This window comes from Hemiscyllium ocellatum, chromosome 5 (assembly GCF_020745735.1).
Source record: "Hemiscyllium ocellatum isolate sHemOce1 chromosome 5, sHemOce1.pat.X.cur, whole genome shotgun sequence".
Lineage (NCBI taxonomy): Eukaryota > Metazoa > Chordata > Chondrichthyes > Orectolobiformes > Hemiscylliidae > Hemiscyllium > Hemiscyllium ocellatum.
Window position 1 is genome coordinate 122,886,058 of NC_083405.1, and position 27,068 is coordinate 122,913,125.

General features: G+C 40.2%; 1 protein-coding gene across 5 annotated transcripts in view; it reads left to right on the forward strand.

The window, feature by feature from the left end:
- kmt2ca (lysine (K)-specific methyltransferase 2Ca) overlaps positions 1 to 27,068 on the forward strand; it is a 590,636-nt gene that overhangs the window by 168,750 nt on the left and 394,818 nt on the right. For all 5 annotated transcript variants that reach the window (XM_060825139.1, XM_060825142.1, XM_060825140.1 and 2 more), the window contains exons 4-5: positions 10,030 to 10,165; positions 21,642 to 21,845. In XM_060825139.1, coding sequence (XP_060681122.1) covers positions 10,030 to 10,165; positions 21,642 to 21,845 — 340 coding nt within the window. The remainder of the gene's footprint in view (positions 1 to 10,029; positions 10,166 to 21,641; positions 21,846 to 27,068) is intronic.

Here is a 27,068-nt window from a genome sequence, read left to right on the forward strand (position 1 = left end):
TCAACAGTTGTAATACCTACACGGTAAGTCAACCCACAATGCCATCTGGGTGTTGCTGGCCACGTCAGCATCTCTGTCCCTTTTGAGAAGGTGGCGGTGAACTGTGGTAGTCCGATACTCTAGGTAGACACATCCATTACTATTGGAAAAGGAATTCCAGGATTCCGACCAAGGAACACTTAGGAACAGGGATATTTTCCAAGTCATGATGGGAGTGGCTTGGGGAGAACTTACAGGTGATAATTATTGCCATTTATAAATTGAGTCCTTTTGATATATTGCTCAGCAGATCTGCTTTTTCCCCAAATGGGGGCATCAGCTCGCCAAAGCATGCGTTAGTACATTATAAGTAAATGCATCCTCAAGACTGCAACAGATAGTAAACGATCCCCTTGATAGTAGATAACTAAACCTATTCGTGTTAATGTTGCACTGCTCCTTCAGAGGAGGCAACTTTAGAGCATGTTCCACTTCACTTAGCTCTGAGTTTGTGAGTAGGTTAAAAACCTGTGAATAAGTAATTCTTTTGTTCTTGGAATCAATTTTTTTCTAGCTTAGGTGGGATCTTCAGCCTCAGTTTTTCATGCATTATGTTACTGTGTTGCCAAGCAGTTGGAGTTTTAGAGACATCCACAGAGAGCATGCATAGGGAATGACATTTGGGAATGGGCCCTTCAGGAAAAAAAGTGAAGCGCATATTAGTTTTAAGCTAAACATTGTTGTATTTTCTAACTTGTGAAATAACTAAGCTGGTTTAAGAATGGAAGAAGGAATCAGCCCTGAAGAAAGTGCCCAAGACCAAATGTGACTTGAGAACAAGGACTAGCCAATGATCTGGTCTGAGCTGCCAGAGGTGGTGGTGGAGGCTGGTACAATTACAACATTTGAAAGGCTGGGTATATGAATAGGAAACATTTCGAGGGATATATGCCAAATGCTGGCAAATGGGACTAAATTAATTTAGGATGTCAGTATGAACAGATTGGAGTGTTTCCAGGATATACAACTCTGACTTCTATTAATTTATGTTAAACAGCTTGAAAAATATGTATCAGATTGGGTCTTTAAAAGTTGTCAGGATGCTTTCACCATAAACTGAAATGTTACGCATATATAGACACTTTAGTGGGCCAAATCAAACCCCGAATCTAGGGAAGTTTTCATAGCACAACTAGTTAGTGTTGTTGCTTTATGGGTTGAAAATGTCTAGTGTTGTGGCAGAATATTAAGGTTGCTGAGAGACTACTAACAAATCTCAGGACCAAATTTATTATTTTCCAATTATCTCTCATTTGACAGTGACAAAATCATGAATGCTTATTGCATCATATTAGCAGCATGGATCAAATACTCCTGCAGCTCTATATTCCTCGTAACCAAACTGTGGATTGGAATGGTTTGAAAACATTACTGATGGGAACCACAGGACACAAGAAGCTAAGATGCATGATGTTTTTGTGCATGCAAATGAAAGTTGTGGATCAATAAAACTTGGAATAGGTGCGCCAATGGCCTGCTCAAAGAACACTGCTTATTAGTGGAGTACATGTTCAGATCCCATATAATTGAGCTGAAGGAGGTGCAGTTAAGAAATGACACCCAAATTGCAGTTGTGCCAGAGGGTCTAACATCTGTTGTTCAAACATCGCCTGTATTTGAACAAGCCATTCAAAGACAGCGTTTGTTTGTGCTGATTGGAAAAGAGGAAAAATCTCTTCAGAAATAGTGCACTTTCCCACTTGATGTTTGTATGCATTTTTCATCAAATTAAGGGATGCTATAAATCCACAAACCTTCAGTGGATCATTAAAAAAAATGCAGAATAGCCAGTTCAGTGTATGGAGCAGAATATTATTTTTTTGTGAAGGGATGATTCAGAAATCAAAAGACCGAATCTTATGATGCCAGAACCATAGTGATTTCCAATGAATTCAAATAACTTTGTAATGAACAGTGAAGACAATGAATTTGACCATTCTAATTTTTCTGTGTGTGTGTGGTTTAAGAAATCCTTATTGAAATACTTCATTCAATTAAGTAAGTCATTCTGATCTAATATAATTTGTATAGGTTGCTTGTAATCGTTAGCTGGTTGCATTTTGTATTCTCGTATAAGTTGACCCCCATTTATGAAAAAATTCTTTGAGGCTTCAAAGATTGACTATATCCCACATCTACAGAATGATTCCCTCTCAAAATAAAACATTGATCTAGGTATAAGACCTTGTCCTGGCAATATTAAAGCATACTATCATTGATATTTAAGTAGACTATGTCATTATAATACATCTTGTATTGAATTAGTTCCAATATCTACAGTGATATATGTCCTAGTTTGTAGTACTATCAATGATTGCTAACAACTTGATAGTTTAGACCAGTTACTGCACATCCTTGATTAGTGCATGTAACCATTTCAGCAGATGGTATTTATTGAGGTCAAGTACAGTAGTGGCTGCCACCAAACTTAATTATCACAATGGGAAATGAAAGATGTGATGCCATTTAAAATGCTGAGTAAATACCGTTCACTCAATTGTTGCTGTAAAATTGCCCAACTATGAACCAAAATGGAGAGTGCTGCCTAAAAATCTTTGAGTTTAATCCAATTACTATGCATGTTCAAACAGGGTTACTAATATCAGTTGAGTATAGTAACCTGTAAAACAAAACAAAATGTCTTTATTAGGTTTGCTGAGGACATTAGTACATCTACCACAGATCAGTATACTATGCAAAGTCAAGGGATTGATTAACAATGAATTTTGTTACGATCATGGACGAATACCTAATGTTGTAAAGTGCATGAAATTTGAAATTCCAAGGGTGTACTAAGAGAATAAAACTATAAGATTCCACAGTTTTTAAACAGAAATTTTACTGTCGACACATAAAGCAAGTGAAACCAGTAATATAAATCAAAATACTGCAGATTCTTATTCTGAAATAAACACAGAAATTGCCTGAGGAACTCAGCAGGTCAAGCTACATCTGTGGAAAAAGAGTATCTTTTGGAGTCCATTTCTTGAATCGTATTAGATTTAAAACGTAAAGTCAGTAACTTCTTAACAGGCAGTCTCTCACAATTGAGAATGTCTTTGCTGCACTGTGGAGATGTTGGTCTAAAGCTTTCAGCATAGTCCTCTATAGGAATCTGCACATTCTGCCGTAGGTGGGGGATGTGATGTTTTGATGAAGGCAGTGTTGGGTTTTTAAATACTTACGCTGTTGGTGCTTCACCTCTACCTGGGCCTTTTGAAAATGTTGGTTGGCACCTTCTCAGGTGAAGCTTCTCAGTTTTAGTGGACATTGGAAAGATATTGCCATGAGTTGGGTTAAGGATGTTCTCGAAGCGTTTCCGCTACTCTGCTGGTAATGGCTTGGTGTGACAGAGCGCAGAGTAGAGAACTTGATTTGGAAGTGTTGTATCAGGCATGGGGATTGACCGTAACCACTGTCTCAAAGCTGGGGATTTTGATGATGATGAAGACATTGATATCAGCCATTGGATTCAGGATTTTGTCGGAGCATTGCTGTGATACTATTTCAGGGATTTGAGGTCTCTGCTGTACGTTCTGCATGCCTCCATGCTTGCAGAAGGGCAGGTAATAATGCTCTTTCGAACATGTGCTTGGCTTCAATGAACTCCGTATTCTATATCATTTGAATTAACATGAGGTAAACATAAATGATCAGCAGCTGTAGTTGAACACGCCACCAGCAGCATATTAAATTGCAGACATAAACGAGGCCAATTACCTGATTTTTGCCCAGCGATGCATCCAGATGTCATTGATCACTGAGTCACAAATATTCTTTTAACTTTGTCGTCTTCACAAGGAAAATCAGCTCTCTCCTTTTAATTGTATAGTCTGTCTCTTTTTACAACCTCAAATGGCCTGGAAACACCCTTGATGATTCTGCTTGTAGTGAGTTGTCAGGCAACCAAAATCCAGCTCAGATTGCTCCAATGACTTTGTTTGTTTGTTTCTCTTTGCTTCAATTACCAGCTTCATACAGCAATTCGTTTCACTTCAGCTTCTCTGAACCAATGATTGTTTCTGGCCCTTTCTGAGCCCTAACTCCTCAGGTGCACCATGGAACCATCGCTCCAGGGCCTAAGCCCCAAGTTCCAGCAACAACTTGTCCAGGGCTTTTCTGAGCTCCAATTTCTTGGCTGCATGGAGCTAGTGACGTTCTGTCTGTTTAGTTCTATATGGACCTGGTCACAGGAGCCCCTTCTCACACCACATGTCACTAGTTGGTCATAGCTTTGTGACACGTACCATGATATGTAAGCAAGCTTTTCTGGCCATCTCTCCTGTTCTTGAGGTCAGGGTTCAGTTAAAAGGATGCCAAGCCTCCTTTCCTGCATGAGTGGCCTGACCCTCAGTTACTCTATGCACCTGTGAAAGAAACCTGAGCATGTTGAGAATTGTAGGACTTGGCCACAAAAGCACAGCACAAACCAAAGAAAACATGTTTCTATGTTTCTAAAATAGATTTCATCACCATGTTTGTTTTTTCATAAGAATTTTAAATTAAGTTTGTCTTTTGACCTATTTGATGTAACTTTTCAATTGTATTTAATCTACCATCCTCCCAATGCAAGTTTGGTATTCCACACCTGAAGATTTACAGCTTCATTACCACAGTGCACTTCTAGTCTATGTTAAGCACTGAACATTGGAACAATATGGCTTTCACAATGCTTACTAATAAGTGAAATAGAAAATCAAGTGATCTCTAACCAAAACATCAGTTACTCTTGAGCAGCTCTGGTTGCTTGGTTTTTTTCTGAAATGTTAATGACCTATCATTTTTAATTTTGTTTTTCCCCCAGTATACCCTTGATTTATGCCTTCTGTGGTTTATAACAGGAAGCTGTGCAGAGTGAGTGACCTTTTATGGTGGATGAGTAAATTCACAATTAGAGGTAGCTGCAGACTTTGAAGTGCAGTTCTGACTTGGATCATGTTGAGTATCCTCGAAATATGCCTTTATTATTTTGAGCAAGATGCATTATCTCCCTTATAGTATCAGGCTTGCTGATCCCTGATTGAATATGTTCAGGAGTTATCTTGTGATTCTCTCCAAGGGTTCAGATTCATCAAGATTTTCTGACAAGATAGGCTCATAATCCAAATAGGAGAAAGTGAGGACTGCAGGTGGTGGATATCAGAGTCAAGAGTGTGTTGCTAGAAAATCACAGCAGGTCAAGCAGCATCGGAGGAGCAGGAGAATCGACAGTTCGGACTTATGCCAGAAATGTCGATTCTTCTGATCCTCGGATGCTGCCTAACCTGTGCTTTTCCAGCAACTCAAATAGTACAGGGACCTAACTTCTGAATTAAATTTTATATTACAGTTCCTGCATTGTTTGGATTATGAATTTATCTTGTCAGAAAATCTTGTTGAAGCTAGAGTTGAAAGAAACACTGCTTTCTATCCCAGAATGAATAATTTTACTAGCATACCTGAATTTTAAAAAGCTACCATTTTGAAGTTCCCACATAGGTCTTGTGAACCCAGTAACTGCCTGTTAAATAGGTGCTGTTGTCCTCTTCTGGTGTGCAGGAAAGGTAAATGCCATTCCACCTTACCTTCCCAAGGCAGGCTCTTTGAAAAAGTATTCAATTTAGCCCCACACCTTTCTCCCAAAATCCCTTCAAATCCATGATCTTTTAAAACTTTGGATTTTGATTATGCTTTCACGGAGTATGTTCTAGATCCTAATCCATGTGAATAAGATATTCCTCCTTACACCATGAGTACCTTTTAAATATTTATATAAAGGAACCAGTTTCTCCTTAATTGCTCTATCAAAACTGCTCGTTATTTTGAAATCATTATCCAGTCTCAACACAACTGCTAGGCAGGATAATCACAGTATTTCCAGCCTCTCCAAACAATTGAAATCCTTCATCCCTGGTATCACACTCTCAATGTTAATCCTCTGTCCCCTTTTTAAGGCCTTGATATTCATCCTCAATTGCGGTGCCACATGACACTTTAGACAATTCCTCATTGTTGATTTGTCAAGGTCTAACCATTTGCTTCCTTTTGTTTTTGTATTCAGTTAGCATAGTCAAGTACCTGATACACTTAGAAAGTGTATCACCAGCTTCTCCTGCCACTCTTCAGGTATTGATGAATGTGCACCCTCAAGTCTCCACATGTATCTCCTTTAAAATAGTACTACTTACATCATGCTGCCTCCTATCTTGTTTCTTCCAAAGTGCATCACTTCACATTTGAGCCTACATCAGTTTTGTGTCTGTGCATAGCGGTAGTTTATGTCCTGAACTATGTTGTAATTTTGCTAAATATTTGCTATTAAAGTGTGATTAATATTAGTATCAATAACATAGTGGTGTTATGACATAGGTGCTTGGGGAACATGTGAAACTCGGTGCTACATTAGGAAGCAGAACCTTAAGAGTAATCTCTGGATGACTGCTTGAGGCATGTGAAAATGGCACAGGGTAAATAAAATTAGAAAAAACAAATGCAAGTCTGAAAGCCTGATGTGGGAGGTCAGTGTTCGATTGTGGATAATTGGCACCAGTGCTGGGGAAAATGGGGTCATTCTGTTGGGAGATGAGGTACAATTGAAGATGCTAGTCTTCCTGCTAGTGGAAATAATCTGCAGGCCCCTAACAGTAACCACAATGTATGATGATGTGTACATGATGAGATATTGACTGCTTGTGATGTAGGGATGGCAGTTATCACTTTAATCTATAAAAAAGTTAGATTGGTCATGGTAATCTGAATGGGTTTGTAGAATGCTTTTGAGAGAGTTTTTCAAGTAGATTCTGTGTTTGGTACTGTGTCGAGTGACAGGATTAATTCAGACCTTGATATAAAGGCATCCTTGGGTAGCAGTGATCACATTATGGTTGAATTATCAACTCAAGTTGAATTTTGGAAGTGTGAAGATTGGGCTAAATTTCATACTTTAGTTGCCTGTTACTGAAATGCCATATTTTCTAAATAATGTTCCCCACTAGTAATAGTTGTTGATCTAAATTATTGAAATTGAAATGACCAATAAGGAATTGTATTACCAAACGTACATAAACGGGAATTTTTTTTGTCTGATTGCTTCAAATTTCCTTCATTACCTTCACTGGTGACATTTTACATTGCTTTGCTTGGCTGGTCTGGATTTCTAAGCTTGTAGTTCTGCATGGGCTCACACGAGAAAATCTGCCTTGTTTCTGTCCAGGAATTCAGTGAACCATGATGGTGCAGTTTTGTTAACAATGCAGTTATAGATGCTGCCTTTGAAACCCAAGTTTGTCTTCAAAGGCAATTTGGAGCATGCCTTTTTTTAGGTAAATTGTCATTTGGTAGTATAGAACTTGAGTTTTGCTGAAAATAGATATGTTTTGTCAAAATATTTTGTGTGCACTCATTAGAACATATCATAACATAAATTCAAAAGGAAAACAAACGTACATGAGAAGAAAGTACTGATTGATTGATCAGATTACATTAGATCACTTACAATGTGGAAACAGATCCTTCGGCCCAACAAGTCCACACTGACCTGCCGAAGCGCAACCCATCCAGACCCATTCCCCTACATTTACCCCTTCATCTAACACTACGGGCAATTTAGCATGGCCAATTCACAGACACTGGGAGAATGTGCAAACTCCACACAGTCAGTCGCCTGAGGCAATTGGTTGGCAGTTGGTAGAGGTGTCACCACCAAGAATGCATATATTAATACTCATTGCATCAGATTGTGTTTAAATTTTCAACAAGCAGATTGACTAATTTTGTGAGTGTATTTCCCTGAGAGCTGAACTAGCAAATGGCAGTTACCTGTTTTGTTGAATTGAAAACAGGTGCAGGACATATACATCTTCCTTCTGACTGTAAAGAACAGGACCCTGTATATTAATGTTTCTAGTTTTCCAGTAGAGACACATGTGACACATTGTGAACCTGATTGACTGTCGTTGTTGTTGTCGTCCCTCATTCATTCAGCATCATCCAGGCAATGTTGTCCAGTTGCTGAATCACTTCTAATGATAGACACAGTTGTGAGTTTTGCAAGCACAGGCTTCTTGGGGACAGTCAGTATCTTGTTTGTTGAGAAACATCAAAAGGACATACTGTTTGTTGAGATCCACCATTCTCTGGGATGCACAGTTTTCATATCTGACATCACGGAGGCCCTGAAATGCTGATACCACATATACATTCATTTGTATGATAGGCAGAATGTCTTTTTAGTTTGATAACATCCTGTTAATGGTAAACATTCCTTGTGTTTCTACTGCACAGCAGCATGAAACAGCTAGCTTTAGCTTTGCTTGAACTTTTAAGATTCCTTACTCTTCCAGATTAATCTGAGCATTGGTCAGAATCAAAACAACCACGTAACCTTCCATGAGTTTGCACAATATATAATTAGAAATCATCTGATCGGGTTAGCCTTTATCCTGCAGGAGATAATGTGCCCTATTTCAGCATTAAACCTGCATGGTGAATAAGTAGCTCAGGTCCTATGTATGAAGTTGCCAATAAGACCAATCTTATGAATGAAAGGGACTCTTGTGGTGCAGTGGTAATGACCCTATATTTGACTAAAAGGTTCAGTTTCAAGTCCCACCTACAGCAGAAGTGTGTCATAACATGTATGAATGGGTTGTTGAAAAATACCTACAGTGAATGAAATTATGGATCCCAGTATGCATACCGATCGTGTAGGTTTGTGATGGACAGGAGTAGAGGGCTGTCTGGGAGAAAGTGAGGCCTGCAGATGCTGGAGATCGGAGCTAAAAATGTGTTGCTGGAAAAGTGCAGCAGGTCAGGCAGCATCCAAGGAGCAGGGGAATCGACGTTTCGGGCAGGAACCCTTCTTCAGCCTGACCTAGAGGGTTGGTCTGGTCAACTTCTCAATTGGGGCATCGAGGAAAGGGAGCTAATTTAATAGTTCCATTCCAAATGTGATTTTTGAGTCACAAGATTGATCTCATGCAGTTACATGCAACTGTGGATTCAAATTAAAAAAAATAATTGTTGAGATGTGTGAACTGCGGTTAAGGCCAGCATGTAATGCCAATTTCTAATGGGAAATGTTATGCAAAGGGCAATTTATTCCGGTATCTTGTTTATTGTAACAAAAGGTGCAAATATTAAGTCATTTTTGTTTTACAAGTAGGGAAGAAAGTAAGTTATTACATTTTTGTAATAGTGAAAGGTATACAGAATAAACCGCTGCAAAAGTTCAGTCATACTGTATTAAAAAGAGTAATTGGGTATGTTTCAAATGATAAGAGAATGAAAGTAGGTGAATATGATTGATTTACAAAAAGAAAGTCTCCTTGATCTTTAGTATGATTGTTGAAATCTGATCCCAAATAATTGTAGTAATGGCAATATGTTAGGAACAATCTCATCTAAATTTTCCCCCTATGTTGACACATACCAGTATGTGTTTTATTAAGAGACTGCATGGAAGATGCAAGATTTAAACACTGGTGAACAAAAAAGCTACATTAGAATGATACTTAAGTTTGTGACTTGAGCCTTGATCTGTCTTTAACAGAGAACTAAAAATTGCAGTTGATTTTAATCTTATTGAAACATTGTCTTCCACAAGTACTGCGATTGTTATGAAAAACTTATTGGTTAAATATGGTTGAAATGCTGCTTATGCTGCTTCCCACTAAAAAGAAATCTTCAACTCCCAATTCCAGAGTTTTACGTACATACTCCTTGTAATGCATATAACTCTATTCAATTGGGGTGTTCGTTGTGAGAGTTCTGATTAATATATAAAATCGAGGCTCATGGATAGAATGGAAGGTACTTTTTGCATTAGTACATGGGGTCATTAATCTGTGTTGTGTTACATTTTAAACAAAGCCTAGTCCTTTTAATCTATTATCTAATATTGTCTTTCGGGTAAAACAAATTATAGATTGTAATGTATCGGTGGAAATATACTGGATAGTTTGGATCGTCATTTGATACCATTGGAACTGTTTGGTTTACTTTTCTTAACAGACATTAAAGATGACTCACTGGAGGAGGATATCCTTACAGAAATGGAGACCAATGAACAATCAACTCTCCTGCAGCGTTCAATATCTGAAGACTCTGCCAGCTCTATAACCTCAGTCAACCTAGATACAAAAACCAGGTCAGAACAAGCACTGCTGAGTCATATTCTCATAATTCAAATATGGAATGCTCCATCAGACCTGATCAGACCAACTAGAATTACTCACTCTGAGGCATTGAAATTCTGTTTGCTTGATTTGAATAAGAAATATTGGTCAATTAATGTTGATATCTTTTTCATAGAACATAGAACATAGAAGGATACAGCGCAGTACAGGCCCTTCGGCCCTCGATGTTGCGCCGACCGAGTCCTACCTAACCTATACTAGCCCAATAACTTCCAAATGCCTATCCAATGCCCGCTTAAATGAACATAAAGAAGGAGAGTTCACCACTGATACGGGCAGGGCATTCCATGAACTCACAACCCGCTGTGTGAAGAATCTACCCCTAACATCTGTCCTATACCTACCACCCCTTAATTTAAAGCTATGTCCCCTAGTAACACCTGACTCCATCATCGGTAAAAGGTTCTTAGTATCTACCCTATCTAAACCCCTAATCATCTTATACACTTCTATCAGATCTCCCCTAAACCTTCTCTTCTCCAATGAGAACAGCCCCAAGTGCCTCAGCCTTTCCTCATAAGATTTTCCTACCATTCCAGGCAACATCCTGGTAAACCTCCTCTGCACTCGTTCTAAAGCTTCCACATCCTTCCTATAGTATGGCGACCAAAACTGCACACAATACTCCAGATGAGGCCTCACCAGAGTCTTATACAACTGCAACATGACGTTAATCCTTTATAGCTTTTCAAAGTGTATATGTTTGTAAGATTCGTCAGAGGTTTTTCTCAAAATTCTTTGTCAAGTCCTTCACTTGAATGTATAGCTTGTTTGTTTCACTTCATTTTGTCACAATTCCAGTGGCATGTTCCATTCATTTATGGCACTGCTGCATTTGTTTAAAGTGAGTTGTGAAAGTGATAGTGGTTACTGTTTTCTTCCTATCATATATTGCTTCCCTCCTATCATATACTGCTTCCCTCCTCAACCCCATAATATATCATAGCCAACTTGCATTTGCTTACATGCAGCTGTAATCTGCATAACTTATTGCATGATGCCAAGTGGAGTCTTGATAAGTTTGAAACTGAAACTAAACTTATTTATTCAGACTGCTCTATACATGTGCAAGTGTTTCAAAAAATAATTTTTTGAACTATTTAATTAAGTGCTCCACAACAACAGGTATAGGGGAAAAACAATTATGCAACAGGATGACCAAACCTCTTTAGGGTGGGATGGATTGGATGGGAAGCTTTCCTTTTGGTTTGCAGAATGCATAAATGTTATTTGGTGCTCAGAAAATTTGGATTGGATGAGGTGTCACAGCTGGATGATCATGCATATTAGAAAACCAAGAATTAAACAGCGATGCTGTACTCCCATTAAAACACAAACCGAATAGCTTGGTCAATATCTAAATTACTATTTTCTGTGATATACTATTGCCAATCAATTTTGCCAGATTTAACGTATAAACCAATTTTAGTTATTTGAATACTACTGAATTGATTGCCACTTAAACCTCAATTTATGAACACTTAACCAGCTGACTGTTAGTTCAGGATGTTAATTTTGTGATACTAGATTGTGATATCTTCATTTACTCTCTGGTTTAGTCTCACCTACGCTGAGGCATTGATGAATTTGAATACAGTTTTAACCTTCTCATTTTTGTGTTTGGATCTCCCATGGTGTGTCTCATCCCTGTTTCTAAATATCCACAGGCCTCTAATCCTCCTAGTACCCTCTTCTGTCCATTGAGCTCTGGCCTCATGCAACCACTTCCCACTACAGGTAGAAGATCCTTTATCCAAAATGCTTGGGACCACCACTGTTTTCGGAATTCAGAATTTTTCGGTTTTCAGAATAGTGACAGTTTAATGGTGAAATTTTTAAAAACCTTTCTGGTAAGCAGACTTCTAACTAAGAACATGCTTGGCCACGCGCCCCCATGTTGCATCTGAGTGACACGCGTTGAGTGGGTGTGCATCAGAGTGACACACACACACACAGTGGGTGTCGACTTGGGTTAACTGTTTGCTTGCCAAACAACCTTGTTAATGAGAAAAAAACTTTGCAAAAAAAACATCGGATTTTGGAACTTTTCAGTTTTTGGATATTCAGATAAAGGATCTTCTACATGTACTAATATTCAGCTACCTAAGTTCTAAGCACTGCAATTTTCTCCCTTAACATTTCCATATTTTTACATCTCCTTTTAAGATATCCCTTGAAGTTTACTAGTTTGACAAAATGTTCAGTTGCCTGTCTGAATATCTCTTCTTTTGTCTCTGTCATTATTCAAAAATGCATCACAGACATGTACTTGTTTTAAAGGTGCTGATTAGATTACTTAGTGTGGAAACAGGCCCTTCGGCCCAACAAGTCCACACCGACCCGCCGAAGCGCAACCCACCCAGACCCATTCCCCTACATTTACCCCTACACCTAACACTATGGGCAATTTAGCATGGCCAATTTACCTAACCTGTACATTTTTGGATTGTGGGAGGTAACTGGAACACCCGGAGGAAACCCACGCAGACACTGGGAGAATGTGCAAACTCCACACAGTCAGTCGCCTGAGGTGGGAATTGAACCTGGGTCTCTGGCACTGTGAGGCAGCAGTGCTAACCACTGTGCCACCGTGCTGTATAAATGCAAGTTGGTGAGGTACAGCTATGCCAAATTGTAGTCTGAAACAACATTCTTGTAAATAAGCAAGACATTTTAAAAGTAAATTCAAGTAAATTACATCACTAACTCTTAGTCCATTAGCTGCTTACTGTTGGTTAATAGATCCATTGTTGCTTCAGGTTTGAAAATTAATTTGAGGATGTGGGATTCGTGGGCTGGGTAAGTCTTTATTGCCCATAATCGATTCCACAAAATGACGGTTGTGAGCTGTCATCTTGAACAGCTGCAATCTATTTGGTAAAGGTACAATGCTTGACATTGAAGGGTCAGCGATATATTTAAAAGTCAAGGTAGTGATTAGCTTGGAAGGGTACCTGCAGGTGGTGGTGCTCCCATATATCTGCTGTCCTTGGCCAACTACATGGTAGTGATCTTGAGTTTGGAAGGGGCTCTCTAAGGAGCCTTGATGGATTTCTGCCACCCAGTTTCTAAATAGAATGCACTGCTGCCACTATGTATCAGTGCTTGAGGGAGTGAATGTGTGCTGATGTGGTGCCAGTCAAGCAGCTGCTTTATCCTGGATGGTGTCAAGCTTTTTGTTGTTATTTGAGCTTCACTCATCCAAGTGGATAGGCTCTGGGGAGTCAGGAGTTGGAGTTACTCACAATAAGATTCAAAGTCTCTAACCTGCTCTTGTTGCCATGCTTGTAGCCAAGAAAAGCAGTATAAGGAACATGCTATCATCCAATGCCCCACCCACCCACCCCTTTCTGTGACCACCACCTGCTCCTACTACCAGAGCCTGTGGAAACTGCATTGGACTGTAAGCCACCTGAGGACTCACCCTGAGTGGCAGAGATTCACCTTCATCTACAAGGGACTGCCAATGGCAACAAGTCTATATGGCTAGTTCGAATCAGTTTCTAGTCAAAGGTAACCTCCAGGATGTTGGTAGTGGGAGATTCAGTGATGGAATTAGCATTGAATATTAAGAGATGATAATATTTGTTATCTTTTGTTGAACATGGTCATTGCCTGGCACTTGTGTGGTGCGAATGTTACTTGTATTTGAGGGTCGAAGTGTAGGAGAATAGTAGTGATAAGGGACTAAGTAGTTAGAAGTGCATATATGTGTTTGTGTGGCAGCAAATGTGACTCTAGAATGGCATGTTGCCTCCCTAGTATCAGGTTCAAGTGTGTCTCTGGGGACAGGAAGGAAGGTGAGCAGGCAGAGGTCATGGTCCATATTGGTACCTATGGCGGAAAGAGAGATGAACCCCTGCAAAGGGGATTAAAAGTTAAGTTAAAAGTTGAAAAGTAATTTTGGGAGTTTTATGTACTTAGAGTATTAGATTACTTAGTGTGGAAACAGGCCCTTCGGCCCAACAAGTCCACACAGACCCGCCGAAGCGCAACCCACCCATACCCCTACATTTACCCCTTACCTAACACTATGGGCAATTTAACATGGCCAATTCACCTGACCCGCACATCTTTGGACTGTGGGAGGAAACCGGAGTACCCGGAGGAAACCCACGCAGACACGGGGAGAACGTGCAAACTCCACACAGTCAGTCGCCCGAGTCGGGAATTGAACCCGGGTCTCAGGCGCTGTGAGGCAGCAGTGCTAACCACTGTGCCACCATGCTGCCCAAGTATGTTCTTGGAGGTTTGACAACTGAAGTTATAATGGGTGGAATTCAGAAATATGAAGGGGTGATCCCGTGATGGGATTGTACTATAGCACAGGGATACTGAGGAGGCTTGTTGGGGACAGTCAGTATCTTGCTTGTTCAGAACCACCTGTGAATGAAAGATAAGGACAATTGAAAGTTTTGTTAAAAAGAAAAGGGAAGCATATGTAAAATTTAGGAAACTGAAATCAGACAAGTCCCTTGAACAATATGAAGGAAGCAGGAATGAAATTAAACAAGGAATTAGGTGGGCTAAAAGAGGTCACGAAATATCTTTTGCAAGTAGGATTAAGGAGTATACCAAACCATTTTAGGCTTACATTAGGAGCAAAAGCAAAGCTAAGGAAAGGATATATAAGGATAATCAGCATGTCTTCGTGGCATAGTGGTTAGCACTGCTGCCTCACAGCGCCAGAGACCCGGGTTCAATTCCCACCTCAGGTAACTGACTGTGTGGAGTTTGCACATTCTCTCCGTGTCTGTGTGGGTTTTCTCTGGGTGCACGGTTTCCTCCCACAGTCCAAACATGTGCAGGTTAGGTGAATTGGCCATGCTAAATTGCCCGTAGTGTTCGGTGTAGGGGTATGGATGGGTGACGGGTCAGTGTGGACTTGTTGAGCCGAAGGGCCTGTTTCCACACTAAGTAATGTAAATACGTTCAAGGACGAAGAAGAGAATTTATATGTAGTGGGTTGAGGCCCATAATGAGTACTTTGCCTTAGTATTCACCAAGGTAAAGGACATAGATGATGATGGTAAGACTAAAGACGGTTGTGTTAATATTTGAGGGCATGTTGATATTAAAGAGGTGGCCGCATTGGGTATCTTGAAAACATTTAAGGTAAATAATCCCCAAAGCCTGATGGGATTTATTTCAAAATACTGAGGGAGGCAAGGGAGGAAATTGGGATCTTGACAGAGATTTTGCTATTCTCTTTAGCCATAGGCAAGGTCCACGTTTTTCCTTTATTTAAAAAAGGAATGATCCAGGGATTATCCGGAAAATTACAGGCCAGTGGATCTTTGGAGAAGATTCTCAGAGACAGGATTTACTCGCATTTTGAAAGAATGGATTTTATTAAGGATAATCAGCATGACTTTGTGCAGGGGAGATCTTGCATCACAAACTTGACTGAGCTTTTGAGGGAGTAATGAAAATGATGGATGAAGGTAGGGCAGTGGATGTAGTCTAAATGTACTTCACTAGAGCATTTGATAAGGTCCTGTGGTAGCCTTGTCGAGGCGATTAATTCGGTTGGGATCCACAGTGAATTGGCAAGTTGGATACGAAATTGGCTCGGTCATAGAAGACGGAGGGTAGTCCTGGAGGGCTGTTGGGGTGTCATGATGGCTTAGTGGTTAGCACTGCTGCCTCACAGCGCCAGGGACCCAGGTTCGATTCCAGCTTTGGGTGACTGTGTGGAGTTTGCAAATTCTTCCTCAGTCTGTGTCGGTTTCCTCCCACAATCCAAAGATGTACAGGTTAGGTAAATTGGCCATGGTAAATTGCCCATAGTGTTCAGGGATGTGTAAGTTAGGTGCATTAGTGAGGGGTAAATGTAGAGTAATAGGGGAATGGGTGTGGGTGAGATACTCTTCAGAAGGTCGGTGTGGATTTGCTGGGCCAAAGGACCTGCATCCACATTGTAGGGATTCTATGATTCTGTTTTTCTGACTGGAGGTTTGTATTCTACAAGGATCAATGTTCAGACCTTGTCTTTGTAATATGCATAAATGATTTGAATGAAACACCAGTGGTCTGATTAAGTTTGTAGGTGTCATGAAAATTGGTGCAGATATTGACGGTGAGGAAGATTGTCAAGAGATACAACAGGAAATAGATAACTTGGAAGGTTGGATGGAATAATGTCAGATGGATTTTTATCCAGACAAATGTGAGGGAATGCATTTTGGGAGGTTAAATGCAAGAGAAAAGTATCTAGTAAATGGCAGGACCCTTAGGAGCATTAATAAATAGAGATATCTTGGGATGCAAGTCCATAGCTCCCTGAAAGTGGCAACGCAAATGGATAAGATGGTAAAGAAGACATATGACATATGGCATGTTTGCCTTCATTGGTCAAAGCATTGAGCATAAGAGTTGGCAAGTTAAGTTGCAGCTGTACACTGATGCAGTATTGTGTGCAATTCTGATTGCCACAATCTAGGAAGGATGTGGAGGCTTTGGAGAGGATGGAAAAGAAATTTGCTATGATGTTTCTTGGAATGGAGACCGTTAGCTATAAGGAGAGATTGGGCATATTTGAGTTGTTTTTGCTGGGTATCGGAAGCTGAGGGATGACCTGATAGAAGTATACAAAGTTGAGAAGCATAACAGGGTGGATAGTTGGGAGTATTTTTCCCAGGGTGGTAATGTCAAATAGTAGGGGGCCTAGGTTTAAGGTGAGAGAGGGGAATTTAAAGAGGATGTGAGGGGCAAGTTTTCTTTTACATAGAAAGTGGTAGGTGCCTGGAATCTGTTACCAGGGGAGGTAATAGAAGTAGATATGATATCAACTTTTATGGGACACTTGGACAAGGCACGTGAATATTCAGGGAATAGAAGGACATGACCATGTGCAAATAGATGGGATTAGTTTAGAATGGCATTATTATCAGTGCAGAGATGGTGGACCAAAGATCTGCTCCTGTGCTTTGCTGTGCTGTATTGACCATTCTGTGTCACTTGTCAACCCAAGCCTGGCTACTTTGAGGCTTGCTCAATTTGGGCATTCTCAGCTTCAGTATTAAGGAGTTGCAACTGGTGTAATGTTATTACTAACTTCTAACTTTATGATGAAGAGAAGGTCATTGATGAAGCAGATGAGGATGATTAAGCCCAGGACACTACTTGAGAAACTCCTGCAATGATGCACTAGAGCAGAAACAAATGCTTTTCAACAATAACAGCATCTTCCATTATGCTGCATATGACTCCAATCAGCAGAGAAATTTCCCCGTGATTCCACTGCCACTAGTTTTATGGGACTCCTTGTTGTCATAGTCAGATGTGTCTGACTGTATGTATGCATATGTATGTATGACATTATATATATTATTTATATATATTATTTATTATTTGTATATTTTATATAATATATAAAAATTGTTTCGAAGTGTGCAATGTTGGGATTTTAACTTCAAACCTCTGGTTCACTCATCAATAATCCTCTATTACACCAACCCATTGCAACAAGAGGGGAAAGAAAATTTGATATTATCCTCTCCAATTTGCTTGTTGTGATGTATCATTCATCATGACATCTTTGAAGGAGACAAAATTCTATCTTAACTCTCAACTGTGTTGTGTGGTGCTACCACTGCTAAACAGAATATATTTTGAACAGATCTTGCAACTCAAGCCTGGCCATGATGCAGTGCTATGGACTATCAGCAACATCTAAAGTTGCCTCTGCAAACACATGACTAACTATGTTCTCCACTTTACCACCACCACAAAGTCAGTGGAATCAATCCTGGCTAAATAAAGAGCACAGGAGGGCAATAAGCATACGTAAAAATGAGGTGTGAACCTGGTGAAGCCACAGCACAGGACTACATGTATAAATACAGCATTAGCAGCTAGACACAGTGCTCCCACAAACATCGGTTTAGATCTAAGCTCTGCCGCGTGCCATGGGGCCAGTCGTAAATGGAGAAGGACAATTAAAGAGCTCACTGGAGGAATCAGTTCCAAAAATATCCCAATCCTCAATGTTTGGAGAGTGCAGTACATCAGTGAAAACAACAAGGCAGCCACATGTGCAACAATCTTCAGCTCGAAGCGTAAAGTGGATGATCGTTTTGGCATCCTCTAGAGGTCTCTACATCTCAGAATGCAAGTCTTCAACCCATTTAATTCACACCATGTGATGTCATGAAATGGCTTAATGCACTGGATACTAGAAAGGCTCAGGGCACTGACACCATTCAAGCAACAGAGGGCATGATCTAGAACACGCCATATCATTAACCAAGGTGTTCAATTATTTCAGGACAAATTCCACTCGACTAAATACTGCCTTATCAATCTACTTACATTCATCAGCCAAGTGACAGTAAAAGATCACCAACAATGATATCGAGCAGCAGTTGCTAAGTAACAACTGATTCAGTGGAGCCAGTTTTGGTTTGACTAGGGCAGCTCCTGTCCTCATTATAGCTGTGGTCCAGAGGAGCTGAACTGCAGAGATGAGGTAATAATGTCTGCCTCCAACATCAAGGCCACATCTGACTGTGACATCAAGGAGTCCCAGCGAAACTACTGGCAGTGGAATCACGGGGAAAATTCTCTGCTGATTGGAGTCATATGCAGCATAATGGAAGATGCTGTTATTGTTGAAAAGCATTTGTTTCTGCTCTAGTGCATCATTGCAGGAGTTTCTCAAGTAGTGTCCTAGGCTTAATCATCCTCATCTGCTTCATCAATGACCTTCCCTTCATCATAAAGTTAGAAGTTAGTAATAACATTACACCAGTTGTAACTCCTTAATACTGAAGCTGAGAATGCCCAAATGCAGCAAGCCTCAAAGTAGCCAGGCTTGGGTTGACAAGTGACACAGAATGGTCAGTACAGCACAGCAAAGCACAGGAGCAGATCTTTGGTCCACCATCTCTGCACTGATAATGCCATTCTAAACTAATCCCATCTATTTGCACATGATCATGTCCTTCTATTCCCTGAATATTCACGTGCCTTGTCCAAGTGTCCCATAAAAGTTGATATCATATCTACTTCTATTACCTCCCCTGGTAACAGATTCCAGGCACCTACCACTATGTAAAAGAAAACTTGCCCCTCACATCCTCTTTAAATTCCCCTCTCTCACCTTAAACCTAGGCCCCCTACTATTTGACATTACCACCCTGGGAAAAATACTCCCAACTATCCACCCTGTTATGCCTCTCAATTTTATATACTTCTATCAGGTCATCCCTCAACTTCCAATACCCAGCAAAAACAACTCAAATATATCCAATCTCTCCTTATAGCTAACAGTCTCCATTCCAAGAAACATCATAGCAAATTTCTTTTCCATCCTCTCCAAAGCATGTTATATTATTAACAGTTATTGATAACGACAGCAGTGGTTCAGTGACAAGTCCCAATCAGTTCAGTAACTAGAAATATGCCACTCGTACTTGAGAACAGGTTTTATGTACAAGAAAAATGAAAGGGTAAAAAAAATTGGCAAGTGGATATGTTAGTTGACTCCACAAATTCATGTGGATTGTTTTCATAATTATACACTAGTCTCCTATCGTTACACACAATGTAGCACTATTACTGATAAAATACAGTACGTTTATTAGTCCCTTGTGGTATTTGCAAAATACCTTTTTCTGTAATAGGCTTTTTTTTTACAGTTCCTTAAAGCATTTCAAACAGGTAGCAGACTGTGTGTGCTGCAGTATTTGTTAACCGCTCCTCTGGATAAATAATTTTTAAAAAATTATCTAAACAACTCTACCTTGTTAAAGCAAAATGTCCCCTGCATACATGAATTTGCATTTTTATTTTTTGTTTATTAAGAAGTAGCCTGTCTAGAGATTTGCCTGAGCAGCAAAAGACTCCTCTCTATGTTAAATTTAAATTATCTAGAATAATTTTACTGAATTGTTAGTTTATAAATGTTGGATATCTGTTTTGCTGTCTTACCCCATCGGGTGATGTCCACAGGGAGGACATGGAATAGATGTCCAAAAGACTGCTTTTAATGGTTTCAGATTAGACCATTTCCTCTCTTTGGGAAGACCTGTTTCAAACTCTTTTGTTTTATCTATATCACTGTTAGTACATTATTTTGAGGCAAAGTATTTCCCTTCCTGCAAGTTTTCTGATAAAATTGTTAAAATATCAAGTTTATGAAGGACAATGCTGAAAATAGGCAGCTCTTAAATAATTCTTTTAATGTTGCATGGTTATTTCTTTCTTTAATATGACAGTTCTTAGAGTGAACAATTAAACAACTCTTTGATGTTGAAGTGTGGCCCAGTCAATTTTTGACAATTATTAACTACAGACCAATAATGTATATAAGGGAGCTATTTGATTTGCTCATTGTTGACTTATCATTCAGATTTAGTTTAACACCTGTCATTCAGAAATTGTTATAATCCATTGTTAAGGAAATAACAAGATGTTTGGAAAGTCAAATCTCAATCCATCAGAGTCAGCATGGTTTTATGAAGGGTCCATCATGTTTAATGCGTTTTTATTTGGTGCACAAGATGCAACTAATGCGCTGGCCTAGAGTTCTGTCCTTGGGGCTCCAACTATTTACAGTCATAGATAGGGGAGGATAAAGCCAAATTTGCAGATGAAGTCAAAATAATTTGGGAAGTAAGAAATAAATTTACAGATCGATATGGATAGCTTAGGTGAAGGACTTATACCCTAAACATCAGTTCTCCTGCTCCTCTGATGCTGCCTGACCTGCTGTGCTCTTTCACTCTCAACTTGCCTATTTTCTGAGTTCTTGTGTTCTTATATGAAGCCAACGTTTTGCTTAGTGGTTGAAGAATTTAAATTTCTGTCAAGTTTAATTAAATGTTTCTTCCCTTTTCCATCCTCTTAAGTTATTGTTAAGTGAATGACAATCTATCTCTTAGCCCATGAGGCAGGGAAATGACTTAGCTGATGGTCTTAACCATCAGTTTTGGCAGCCTAGTGATTGTGCAATTGATTCTGTTTCCATCTAATACCTACACATGTATCAGGCAGATGGTTGTACAATAAACAGAACCAGGAGCTTTGACTTTGCACAAATCTAGGGTTGCTCAAACCAATTGTAGTTGTGTTCCTGAGATCTTCTAACATGTAAAGGCATACAAGTAAAGAACATCATTGGGTGTTTATTTTATTGATTTGACCAGAACAGAATATAAATCGTTTGAATATCATTAGGGAAGCTGATAATAGACAATCAGTGAAATTGCTTGCATGGGCATTATTTTCATATAACTAGAAATTGAGCTATTTTAGATTTTTCACACATTGAACTGCTGATGCTTATCCTCTTTTATAAAATATCCTATTTTCTTACTAATCAGAATATTTTTGTGAGTTTGTATTTTTGTTTAAATGTGGCATTGGGTAGGGATTACTTGTTTTACGCAGTGTAGCTATAATAATATTTTGCTCCCTCTGCAGCAATGAACAGCTCTGTGCCTTGTGCTATTGTGGTGAACGCAGCTCACTGGGGCAGGGAGAATTGAAAAGATTCAACCCAACTCCAGATTTTATATTACAAAGGAAGAGCCCATCTCAAGCAAAGCAAGATGGTACTGATAGTTTGGAGGATGTTAATGACAAGAGCCACAAACAATGTTCCACTTCACAAAGGTGGCAGCAAAAGTGAGTAATTATCCTATTCATAAGAAAAGCTATTTTCTTCTGTCCTATTTTTGATCTGTTTTGAGATTTTCAAACTTTATGCTTTTCCTTTGGTAACTGGAATTCTTGGATTCTGGATAGGAAAGTATTTGTTTTACATTGGAGTGTTTCAGATTGCAGAAATTCATTTTTAACTTGGTGGTGGCATGGGATTCACTGGGGGAAAGTAATGGGATTGTGGCAGTGGGTACGTGGAGCCTGCTAGGAATACCTCGGGTGCTGCTAGTTTGACCTATGCTGAATTGATGCCTTAGTTTCAGAATGCTCAACTAGTTTTTGACTAAACTGCATAAATAGCTTTGTGGTTTTTCTTTTAAAAGAGCTTTCAGTGGTCTCGGTTCTGAAAGAATGTAGAGTACAACCTTGATTATCTGAACATCAATTATCCGATTAAGATCTCAAATAACGTCCTGTAACAATGCCATTAGGCAACTCAGCATTCAGTTATCAGTTAAACGGCATTATAGCGTGCATTGCTGGATAACCAAGAAGTGCTCGATAACTGGCACTCATAAACTACCACTTGTTTACAATCAGACCAATTATCTGAGCGATCAGTTATCCAAACAAAATGCTCCCTGACCACCTCATTCGGATAATCAAGGTTCTACCGTGCACCATTTTAAACTCTAGATGAAACTTCAACATTATTGCCAAAATAATTTATGGGTTATGTTATTATTGGCATTCATGCAAATAGGTAGGAAGGGAAAAATGGAAACAGTGATTTATACATGCTCACTGAATCAGAAGGATAGGTGCATCAGTTAATTTGCTGTGTTTCATTTGTTCATAAAAGTTGCCATTATAAATGCTAGTTCACATCCAATGGATTATACCAAAGGAATGGAGAGATGGGATAATGAACAGGTATCTTTTATAGCCATAGAGTCATAGAGATGTACAACACAGAAGCAGACCCTTTGGTCCAACCAGTCCATACCGACCAGATATCCCAACCCGATCTAGTCCCACCTGCCAGCACCCGGCCCATATCCCTCCAAACCCTTCCTATTCATATACCCATCTAAATGCCTCTTAAATGTTGCAATTGTACCAGCCTCCACCCCTTTCCGCTGGCAGCTCATTCCATATATGTACCATTCTCTCTATGTGAAAAGGTTGCCCCTCAGGTCTCTTCTATATCTTTCCGCTCTCACCCTAAACCTATGCCCTCTAGTTCTGGACTCCCCGACCCCAGGGAATAGACTTTGTCTATTTACCCTATCCATGCCCCTCATAATTTTGTAAATCTCTATAAGGTCACCCCCTCAGCCTCCGACGCTCCAGGGAAAACAGCCCCAGCCTGATCAGCCTCTCCCTATTGCTCAAATCCTCCAACCCTGGCAGCATCCTTGTACATCTTTTCTGAACCCTTTCAATATTTTTCCAATAGGAAGGAGATCAGAATTGCACACAATATTCCAGCAGTGGCCTAACCAATGTCTTGTACTGCTGCAGCATGACCTCCCGACTCCTGTACTCCATATTCCGAATAAAAGAAAGCATACCAAACGCCGCTTTCACTATCCTATCTACCTGTGACTCCACTTTCAAGGATAAAGGGGTTAAAAGAAGAAGGAAGTAATCCTTAGTCCCAGGGGATTGCCTAAGAGAAGAGAATTGGTGAAGGACATAGAAGATCTAAAATATGGGGAAAGAGGTGGTGAAATCTTGAAAAATGTCCGCATCACAGCGGAGGTGGTGCTGGATGTCTTAAAACTCATGAAGGTGGTTAAATCCCCAGGACCTAAGCAGGTATATCCTAGAGCTCTGTGGGAAGCTAGGGAAGTGGTTGCTAGGCCCTTTGCTAAGATATTTGTATCATGGCTCGTCACCGGTGAAGTGACAAAAGACAGAAGATTGGCTAACGTGGTGCCACTATTTAAGAAAGGTGGTAAGGTAAAGCTAGGGAACTATGGACTGATGAGCCTGATATCTGTGATGGGCAAGTTGTTGCAGGAAATCCTGAGGGGTGGGATTGACATGTATTTGGAAAGGCAAGGACTGATACTCATAACTTGAGTATTTTGAAGAAGATTGAGGACAGAGTAATGCATATGATCTATGTGGACTTCAATAAGTTATTCAACAAGATTCCTCTTGTAGACTGGTTAGCAAGGCTAGATCATATGGAATATAGGGAGAACAACTGTGTGGAGTTTGCACATTCTCCCCGTGTGTGCGTGGGTTTCCTCCGGGTGCTCCGGTTTCCTCCCACAGTCCAAAGATGTGCAGGTCAGGTGAATTGGCAATGCTAAATTGCCCGTAGTGTTAGGTAAGAGATAAATGTAGGGGTATGGGTGGGTTGCGCTTCGGCAGGTTGGTGTGGACTTGTTGGGCCGAAGGGCCTGTCTCCACACTGTAAGTAATCTAATCTAATCTAATCTAAACTAAACAAGCCGTTTGGATACAGAAGCTTGCTCGAAAGTAGAAGACGGTGGCGGTGGAGGATTGTTTTTCCAGACTGGAGGCCTCTGACCAGTGGTGTGGTGGGATTGGTGGTGGGTCCACTGCTTTTTCTCATTTATATGAATGATTTGGATGTGAACATAGGAGGTGTAGGTAGTAAGTTTGGAGATGACGCCAGAATTGGAGGTGTAGTGGACAGCGAAGGAAGTTACCTCAGAGTATATGAGATCTTGATCAGATGGGCCAATGGGCTAAGGAGTGGCAGATGGAGTTTAATTTAGATAAATGTGAAGTGATGCCTTTTTGGAAAGGCAAATCAGGGCAGGACTTATACACTTAATGGTAAGGTCCTAGGGACTGTTGCTGACAAAGAGACCTTGGAGTGCAGGTTCATAGCTCCTTGAAAGTGGAGACACAGATAGATAGGATAGTGAGGAAGGTGTTTGGTATGATTTCCTTTGGTTAAAGCATTGAGTATGGGAGTGAGAGGTCTTTTTGTGGATGTGCAGGACATTGGTTTGGCCACTGTTGGAATATTGCCGTTTTGGTCTCCCTCCTATCGGAAAGATGTTGTGAAACTTGAAAGGGTTCAGAAAAGATTTACAAGGATGTTGCCAGGGTTGGAGGATTTGAGCTACAGGGAGAGGCTGAACAGGTTGGGGCTGTTTTCCCTGGAGTGCCAGAGTTTGAGGGGTGACCTTCTAGAGGTTTACATAATCATGAGGGGCATGGATGAGGTAAATAGACAAGGTCTTTTCCCTGGGTTGGGGGAGTCCAGAACTAGAGGGCATAGGATTAATGTGAAAGGTCCCTTTTAAATCTTTCCCCTGAGGGGAAATTTTCTCTCAAATGGTGGTGCATGTATGGAATGAGTTGCCATAGATGTGGTGGAGGCTGGTACAATTACAGCATTTAAAAGGCATCCAGGTGGGTATATGAATAGGAACTGTTTGGAGGCAAAAGTGCCCAGTGCTGGCAAATTGGACTAAATTAGGTTAGGATATCTGATTGGCAGGGGCACGTTGAACCGAAGGGTCTGTTTCCGTGCTGTACATCTCTGACTCTATGGTTAGTTCTCTATGGAAATGGGATGTTCCATCTTCTGAGTAGATGACCCACACTAAACCAGTTTTAATCCCTGACTGAAGTCTGCTTAAGCAATAATAGAGGTAGAAGACCTTATTGGTTGGAACTGTGGAAAATTAACTCGAGTTCATGATTTAGAGTGTGACTCAGAAATCCTAATTGAAAGTATTTTTTGTCTGGTGAGCACATCAGAATAAAGCCAGACTTGACTATGATGTCTGCCATTTGAAGCTTGATCCTTGAGCTGATGTTTTTAAAAAAAAATTAGGCTAGATTCTTCAATTCTGTATGTAATCACTGTTCGAAAATTTTTAAGAAAATGACTCAATGTTTGTGTGGGCAGTGAGAAATAACTAAGACCATAATGAACAAATAGAACAAAGAAAATTTACAGCTCAGGAACAGGCCCTTGGGCCCTCCAAGCCTAAGCTGATCCAAATGTACTGTTTAAACCTGTCGGTCAATTTCTTAGCATCTGTATTCCTCTGCACCCCACCTACTCGTGCAGCTGTCCAGAAGCATCTTAAATGAATCTACCGTGCCTGCCTCTACCACCTCTGCTGGCAACACGTTCCAGATGCCTAGACGTGTGTGAAGTACTTGCCACATCTATCCCCCTTAAACTTTCCACCCCTCATCTTGAAAGTGTGACCTCTCGTTATTGAATCCTTCATCCTGGGAAAAAGCTTGTCTCTATTCACCCTGTATATACCCTTCATGATTTTAGAGTCATATAGATGTACAGTGTGGAAACAGACCCTTCGGTCCAAGTCATCCATGCCGACCAGATATCCCAACCCAGACTTGTCCCAACTGCCAGCACCCGGCCCATATCCCTCCAAACCCTTCCTATTCATAGATCCATCCAAATGCCTCTTAAATGTTACAATTGTACCAGCCTCCTCCACTTCCTCTGGCAGCCCATTCCACACATGCACCAACCTCTATGTGAAAAAGCTGCCCCATAGGTCTCTTTTATATCTTTCCTCTCTCACCCTAAACCAATGCCCTCTAGTTCCCGACTCCCCCTCCCCAGGGAAAAGACTTTGCCTATTTACCCTATTCATGCCCCTCATAATTTTATAAACCTCTAAGGTCACCCCTCAGCCTCCAGTGCTCCATGGGAATCAGCCTTTCCCTGTGGCTCAAATCCTCCAACCCTGGCAATGTCCTTGTAAATCTTTTCTGAACCCTTTCAAGTTTCACATCTTTCCAATAGGAAGAAAACCAGAATGAAAGACAGGCTTTTCTAAGAAAAAAACTCCACAAAAAATGGCAGCAACTAAAAAGGTATATTTTATCACTCAAACATCATTAGCAGAAATATACCCAGCATACTCAAAAGCTATGGCAGTCAATTATCACCCAGTTGTTTAATTAAATGCCTCCAACCATAGAAGTGGTGAAGGCTGGTACAATTACAACATTTAAAAGGCATCCAGATGGGTATATGAATAGGAGGCTGAACAATTCAAGCCAGAATATTCTGAAAATGTTCCTGAATGAAACTATTTGATATGAAAATCAGGCAGACAGCAGTGTAATGGTAATGTCACAGGATTGATAATCCAGAGGCCCATTCTAATAGTTCAAACCCCACCAAGACAGATGGTGAAATTTAAATTCAATAAAATGTGTAACAAAAGATTAAAACCATCATGTTCATTTACTCCTATGGGGAAGGAA